The sequence below is a fragment of the Heptranchias perlo genome, chromosome 8, assembly GCF_035084215.1.
Source record: "Heptranchias perlo isolate sHepPer1 chromosome 8, sHepPer1.hap1, whole genome shotgun sequence".
NCBI lineage: Eukaryota > Metazoa > Chordata > Chondrichthyes > Hexanchiformes > Hexanchidae > Heptranchias > Heptranchias perlo.
In genome coordinates, this window is record NC_090332.1 from 70,177,819 (window position 1) to 70,185,871 (window position 8,053).

General features: G+C 37.3%; 1 protein-coding gene across 6 annotated transcripts in view; it reads left to right on the forward strand.

The window, feature by feature from the left end:
* Positions 1 to 7,734, forward strand: part of LOC137324669 (KH domain-containing RNA-binding protein QKI) — a 528,184-nt gene extending 520,450 nt beyond the window's left edge. For 4 of the 6 annotated variants that reach the window (XM_067989236.1, XM_067989240.1, XM_067989238.1 and 1 more), the window contains one exon: positions 992 to 5,047. In XM_067989236.1, the coding sequence (XP_067845337.1) occupies positions 992 to 1,017 (26 nt within the window). In that variant the 3' untranslated portion in view covers positions 1,018 to 5,047. Of the gene's footprint in view, positions 1 to 991; positions 5,048 to 5,574 lie in introns of those variants that run through there. The other 2 variants (XM_067989237.1, XM_067989239.1) reach the window with 1 other exon arrangement.
* The last annotated feature ends 319 nt before the right edge of the window (positions 7,735 to 8,053 follow it).

Here is an 8,053-nt window from a genome sequence, read left to right on the forward strand (position 1 = left end):
CATGATGATGCAATGAGCAGAAACTGAAGACCACTGGAAGATTTGTGTGCCATAAGATAGTTTCCCTTTTGGTTAAGTTCTTTGGAGATGCAATCTGCCATCAAGCTTGATTACTTCGACTTTCAAAGTTTGTTCCATGACACACGCCCCAAAACCTTTGATCAAGAATTGGTCAAGTCAAAGGGTATTTTAAATACTGATTAACATTGTTGAAACACTGGTTGATCACCGAGCTAGCATTTAATATACTGCTTTCCTTCGAAGATGGCCTTTAACTTGATCAATTCTTGATCAAAGATCTTCACATGCAACATACTGGTGGAACCATCTCCAAACAGTCATTTCAGATTTCAATCAGTGCTTTGAAACCATTTTAAAACTGGACTGTCACCATATGTTGTGCGTGCCCATGTTTATGTGTGTTTGCTTATGTATGTGTATGTATATGTATTTTGTATCTATATATGCCTAAAAGGACAAATATCTTATTGTCACAGTTGCTATATGTTGATTCTTGCTCTGCACCACACTATTGATTTAAAACAGCTGCAAATAGAATAGAATCTCTTCAGTGTCCACTTTAAGCAGGGTGTGTTTGAGAAACACAAATTCAGTCAGATAATCCCAGAAACTGGAGAATACCTTCCTAGGGTTCCAGTGTCATCCAACATTAACTCTGAGGACTGGGCATTCCTGCACCAAAACAAAAACTCTAACATTATAAATGGTGAGATTAGCAGTCTTTTGTCACACCTATCCCAGAAATGTCTATGGTTCCCTTTAAGCTTCTTGGTTTGCCTTTAATGTCCTGTGTGAGTGATTACCAGAAACTGTTTCTCTAGGTGATGTTGGAAAACCTTTGTACAATGTTTTGAAAATTGCAAAGAACGTCCAGTACTCAAAGGGTTAATATGACAATTGCCCAACATTTTTCTTCATAAAGCATAAGAATGGGCCAAAGACTAATTCTAATTCCCTTCTTTATCTTTAGGTATGGCTTTCCCAACGAAAGGCTAAGAATTCAAGGACCATGTTACTGAACCCTCATCAGATCTGAACTTTAACAAATGCTTAGTTTCACAGCAGCCACGGACAAAATGAGCCCAACCCGACTGTCAGTGAAATACTAGCATTGTGTGTGTGTGTGCGCGCGCATTTGGAAACCAATTGGGTCATTTAGTTAAAATTATGGCCTAGTGTTCTTCCTACCATTTCGTCACATCTATCCCAGAGGAACCACATATAGAGTATTTCATTGCCTGCTTGGTGTAGGGTTCATCCAATACTGTGTTTGCTTTACAAATCACCTAATTCATTGCAAATTGTAGCTAGCGGCTTCTGAGCTAAGCGTGCATTTTGTAGGTCAAAGCAATTGCTGCAGAACTTCTAAAATCTGTAGAGGTTTTATTTTTAAAAAAATTGAACTCAATATTGATTCAGTGTTATGACAAATTAAAACTTGTTCCTCTGCAAGAAGCACTCCACTGATTATGTGACTAGTAAAGCTTAATTGTGCTTGGGTCTAATTGAATTATCTCTCATATACAGTGGGATTTTTAACAAATGGATAATGACAATGGGTTAAGACTATGTCTTTTGAAACGGAATGCAATATTAACATGCACAGTTGTACTCTATTTAGTAATTTCTGCGTAAAAAGTTCGAGTTACAAAGGTGCTGTGCCTTAACCTGTTTTTTAACTGATACCTTGTAGTAATTTCTAATGTAAACCCATCTTTGATCTGCTGTTGAAATGCTATTGATATGTTAACCAATCACTTCCTAGGAAATTCCTCTAACCATGTGTTGGAAATGTTGCAATTTAACTAGGTGCAGTGGCTACTAAAGTTCGAAGGCACGATATGCGGGTCCATCCTTACCAAAGGATTGTGACCGCAGACCGAGGTTAGTTTAGTTCTGGAGTTCTTGTTTTTTGTTGAACATGTTGACTGAAAGGGTGCTGCTTTGCAACATCACATCAGGTGGAGTAGACCAATGGTCTAATTTCTGAGGACCAGTCATGTCCGTTTTTATTCAGCCAAATACCACTGCGCCCAACAACTAAGATTTTTGTTGCAAAGCTTTGTGAGAACTTTTGAATGGAAGTTCTTCACATTAGATGGGGGAGACTGAAAGGCTTCTCGGTATATTAGGCTGGAGAATGAGAATATTGGTGTTCCTGTTCCCTGCCTGGTAAAAATGATGAACATTGAGGTGCATGTTCTAACTGTCAACATGTGTTTAATATTAGGAGAGGGAGGGGGAATGCATTCATTTATTTAAAAAATGGTCTCAAATCCAAAAAGGTTTTTTAAAACTATATTTCTGAAAGGACCAATTCCTTTTCCTTGAAGAAAGGAAGTCCTAATTGTGCCTTTAAAATCTTTAGTGGAATGTTACACATGAAAATGAATTTTATACAGTACTGTACCTGATTTTTATTGATGCTTGTTGAGGGGTCATTGCACTTTTTAATCTGCATTGGACCTATTGTACTTGTAAGATAGGGTTAGCAATTTATTTGAGTACTTACTTTTTTTCCCCCAGTAGTTTACACAAGAGGTCTTAACAGGAAACTGAATGTTCATTCTCCCAGCCTAACTGTTACCATAGCTAAGTGCCCTTAGACCCACTAGTGGAAAAACATAGTTAGTATGAAATTGTTAATGTACTTTAGGCTCACTAACACACCATGAATTTTGACAGATGAGATTCTTATTACCTAATTAATTTTCGAAGCTATCACTACATCTAACCTATGGCAATATAAACTTTCAGAAGTTAAAATTCCTATCTAATGTTAATGAAAAGATAGACATGGTGAAATACCGTATTTTACTCTAATCTACTTTTGTGCTGTTAACGACAACTGGAACTGCAGCCCTAGCCTGGTTTCCCATGGATACTTGTTTTCCATGTCCATTTTGTCTCGTATCCAAATTATTTTCATTGTCTTCTGGTTAACCAATTTTATGTAGAGAAATGTACTATATTTTAAGCGCACTTTACATTTTATGTGAAATTATGTCTAATGGGGAGAAGAAGGAAGAACAGTAGTGTGGAAGAACCTAGTACAATGCAGAACTAGAACCTGCCACAAATAAAATGAAAGCCATCTTTCTCTCACTCACCTTGTTCCAATGCTTTGATGCCCTACTGTCAACCGTAAGACTAAATATTCACATCCAGGTGATGCTGTGTTAGAAGCCTAAATTACTACTTTGGTATTCTATCATTAATTTTGGACCTTAATTTATTCAAGAGCAGTTGCTGTTTAAAGCCAGTCATGTGTCTACCAACTGGGTCTAAGGGACTTCTGTATTCAATATAATGGCTTCTACAGGTTATTTTAATTACTGCTGTTAATGGGTTGTTTAGATAGGTGGTTCTCTTTCTTTGCATAGGATTAAGTGTTTCTTAAGCATGCATTTTGCAACAGTAAGAAGTATTTTCCAGTTGATTTAGATGTATTACTTTTAACTAAGCATTTAGGTTTGGTGATGGGTTAATGAGTGCATAGTTCCTTACTTCTAAGAAATTGACCCTGCAGTGTAACTTTACAGAATTGTATTTGGTACAAATAACAAGATAGACAGACTGACTGAAGTAATTGGAATAAACTCCACATTGTGTTGCACGGTTACTGAACCTGTGTGTACTGTTGAAAGCCTTGGACTGAGCAGAGGATCTGTAGCAGGTGTATTGGTTGATTAAAGAGATTATAGCCATTTTGTTGGCCCTTATAGGCTGTATATTTAAAATATATATGTGCTTAGTTTTCAGTGAGCATATTGTGGCCTTTAAAAATCCTCTCAAATTTTTAGCAACGTGAAATATTATAATGCAAAGGATTTTTTTTCTTGAATCCTTTTTTTTTAAAAAATACTGGCATTAGGTGAGTCCTAGAATGTAAAAATGATTACCCGGACATCAGTCCTTCATTTTTAAAAGGAACATTGAAAGAATTGTCATGACAGTATTAAATATTATAACATCATGACCTCGGATGCTGAAGTATTTGAATATTGTTGGCTGGATCAGTGCCTGATTCCATGCAGTACAAATTCCTGGCCTTGCATTGGCTGTCGGTGGGTAATGCACTCCTATTTTAGCCCACTAATATAAGATGAGAAAATGTGCTGTTCTTCTATCCTGTGATTTAGTTTTTTTTCCCTAAGGAGGATGAGGCCCATAAATGAGAAGCCATGTCCATAACATGGTGAATAAATACAGCCTAATTTATAGGCCATCAAAAGGGATGCTGTTATTAAGCAGTACACCGACCTTACCTTGCTGAAATGGCACAAATTTGACTTTGCACTGAATAATTTATTTCATTTCCTCTGTTTAAGTCTTGCGGCCAACAGTACAATATTTTGGAACCTCAGAATTTTGATACATGTTAAGCTGTTGAACAAAAGTCTTATTTTACATTTAAGTGGACCAAGTTGGGTGGAGGGAAATGAGAGAACAAAAGAGAGAGAGAGAGAGAGAGAAACAGAACGGTTCCAGAACGCTGTGACTTATCATTTTCCACTTGAGAACTTTTGTTTTACTGTAATCATCTCCATTTTTAATTTTTTTGCAAAGAAAATAGTATTACAGGTAGCTTCTTTTAAAAAAAATATAAAAATATAAAGCAGGAATGTATATGAAAATGTCAGATTTTATTGTATTTGCAGAGTATTGGCATTGAAATTCAAAAAAAGAGGGCTGTTTGTAGTTTAAAATGTGCATTATAGTGTCAAGTAGAAATTCATCTATTTTTGGATATATTTTAGGGCTTTATAAATGTAGACTTTTAAACGGCAGGACTTCTATTGTGTTTACATGCAAATGCATTTTATACAAGACTGTCCTATAAGTGTACAATAGTACTCTCAACTGGAATATGTTGGATAAAGTAAAACACTTGGCCTCTTCCAAGTTCCCATGATGTAGCCTACACTGCTAGTCATATAATTTAGAATTGCTTGTATTTTGAGGCCAAGAATTTCATATTGTTGTAAATAGAAGAATTGAAAGGCAATAAAATTTTATTGAACAACTTCGTTTTGCCCCATAGTTTGTTAAATTTGTCCTGTGAACTCTAAATCATTTCTTCTTTATTAATAACCAGTTAATCACATGCATCATTAATAGTTGCTTTTTTTGTGCTTGCACTTGGGAGAACACTAATGCTTAATAGCAGTCAGGTACTGATAACTGCGTACTGACTGAGGGACACCAGATATTGCAGTGCCGATCCAAGCCCCTTTTCAATAACTCTCTAATAAGATTACTGTTTCTCAAGCTCTTCCATTGACTGCTACTAACCATTAGTCATTATTAATTTTATTTTTTTTCCTGTTAACAAATTGTGGGAGTGGGCTCCTTTTCCTGCTTCGAATCATGATCCACTGCTGTCATGATTGAATGCATTCTGTAGATGGTGTCGATCAGTGCGTCAGAATTACAGTGCTTGTTTTATTAGTCGTGATTAGTTTTTCATGTTGTCATCCAGTCGTCACCAGCTGACACTAATCTCTTCTCTATCTTTTCTTTTTTCCTTTTTTTTTGTTTCTAACCACCCAGCTGCCACTGGCAACTAACCTATGACCTTCTGACCTCTGAACTCTTCACCCAATGATGACCTGACCATGCCTGCCTGCTGATCAGTTAACTGGTGATCGCCTTTGCTTGCCTGTCTTCAGTGCAGCGAGCTGAGGCGCTGTCCGTTCATCTTACTGCCTAACAATGAAAACAAAACAAAACACACAAAAAAAACAAAATTATCCAGCCTCTCACTTTTTCTGGTTGGGTGAATCGTGAGGTCCTAGAACCTGCACTGAATAGTACTAAAGCAATAAAGTCCAATTCATCCCTCAGCACTGTTCATCAGTGATCATCATTTAGCGACCCTCCCTAACGAACGGTAAGAAGGCCTCACCTAGGAGACAGGAGATGGATGTCTATGAATAGCTATTAACAAAGGCAGAAACTGTGGGAGTTTGAAGAACATTTTTTTCTCATGGTGAAGTCACAAGTTCCCTGAATGTATTTTGTTGTGATGATGCATCATGCATGAACCTTTGGTCAGTGATGTCATTGGTGAAGGGCTTTTGAATGAAGTTCAATGTTCAAAATTTGGCCAATTTTTTTTTTGTTTTTTAAATCCATTTGTGCTCCTCGAGGGCACAGATGCCAAGTCATAGCCTTTCATGACCTCGACCTGCCAGTTCAGAATTTTCCTAAACGAATGTTTGTGCCGTTAGAAAGAGCATTGAACAAAAACCGAAGGACGATGCAAAGAGGAGTGAATTAGTAATAATGTGTATTAAGAACGAGTGTATCCATCAGTTGCTAAGATTCTTTTGACAACGAGGTCCATGCATTATGCGTCACGATACTGGGCGAATTGTTGAATCCTATTTTTCTTCCTTGTATAGATTTGTTTTCTCAAGGATGTAAAGCCATGCTTGCCTATTTACTATATACATGTAATGAAATTGTAGATAAGCATAGTGCATTGAACAGACCACAAAAAGAACAAAAAAGTAGATACTTTTACTATACAAGGGTGCTGGTAAGAAGAAATATATTTTTGACAATGTAGTCTTTTATACTTTCAAGTATTAAACAGATCCTGAACAAAGAAACCCTTTATTTCATTAAATGATTTCCTGGTAGTTGTGAACAAAGCAAAACAGGAGACCAAAACAGCCTTTTTTTCTTTTTTTTCCCTTTTTTTTTCTGTTAAATTGTAAAGATTGGAAAATGTCTAAAGAAAGAAGTGCCTTATTTTATTCATGGTCATTTTGTCTGGCGTCTCATAAATCAGTCATCTTGCTGAATGCAAGGTCTCAAAAGCATGCAAACATAGCTGCCCAGTACATACATGAAAGGACCCGCAAGTGAATAAAAATGAGCTGGCAGTTGTGTCGTCTGATTAGTGCCACATCACTGAGCCCATGGCTCCCCATAACTGTGACTGTGACATTGATTTGTACACTCCCCTGGTTTTATAGCAAAGTGTTCAAATCCATCATTCCCTGTGGATTTTCACATCTTAAAAGAGGCAGTTTGCCTTTTGTTGCCATCCGTAGGGTGACTTAAAAATGAAAGAAACTGAAAGATAAACAGTAAAATCTATTATTCTCTTGCACCTCAATCTGACTGTAAAATTTGACGTTCCTGAATAATTTCCAAACTTTCTTGTCTTCAGCACGGTAGAATTAACCGCTCTTGAAAGAGTCTGAGCCTGTTGTGTAGTTTGAACAAAAGCCCAGGCAGATCAAAGAGGAAGACAGCTTTCCTGTCAGCAGTATCAGGGAGTTTACACTACCAGCGACAGTCTAATTTTCTATCTGGCAGCAGCCTATTTTCATCACAACCAGTTGCTAAAGCTCATCAAACCCTTCACTTGAGCTTGGAGCAAGGGAGCCAGTAGCAAGGCTTTCAGAATCAGAGCAGAACAGTGATATTCTTGACTTGTGGTTCAGTGGAACAGGATTTCAGTTCTGGAAGTTTTGTTAAAAAGTTAACTCCAGATGTGTTGGTGGCAGGGACACGATTTAGAGCCCATCCCTTCAACTGTGTTCTCCCTGAAACACCGGCTTTAAAAGAAAATAGCTGCTGTTGTGTAGAATGTCACTGTATTGGTGAAGGTCGATTTACTTTATACAGTAACTGTCTTTCCGCTGGCAAAGATTCTAGGTAACTTCACTGATGCATTACTAGTGACTGACTTTGAGAAAAGAGGTGGGGGGGGCGGGAATGTGTTGGACAGATTCGCAGTTGTAACCAGAGTTTGTTAGGTTCAATCATTTCCAAATCTCTCTCTTAATATAGTTTTAGATAGGGCTGCAGCTCCATATTTTCAAATCGTCCTGCATTAGCCATCTCTTTCACCGTTGGAAGCTGCAAGTAGCTTTAAGTGATGTGTACAGTCGCAGTGATTGTTTGAAACAATGGCATTCAAGTACTCAGTCAATAAACCAGCAGTATTGATGACTGTTACAATTTAGTTGATGAACGTCGTACAATATGTTACAAACTGATGGGGAACAATTTG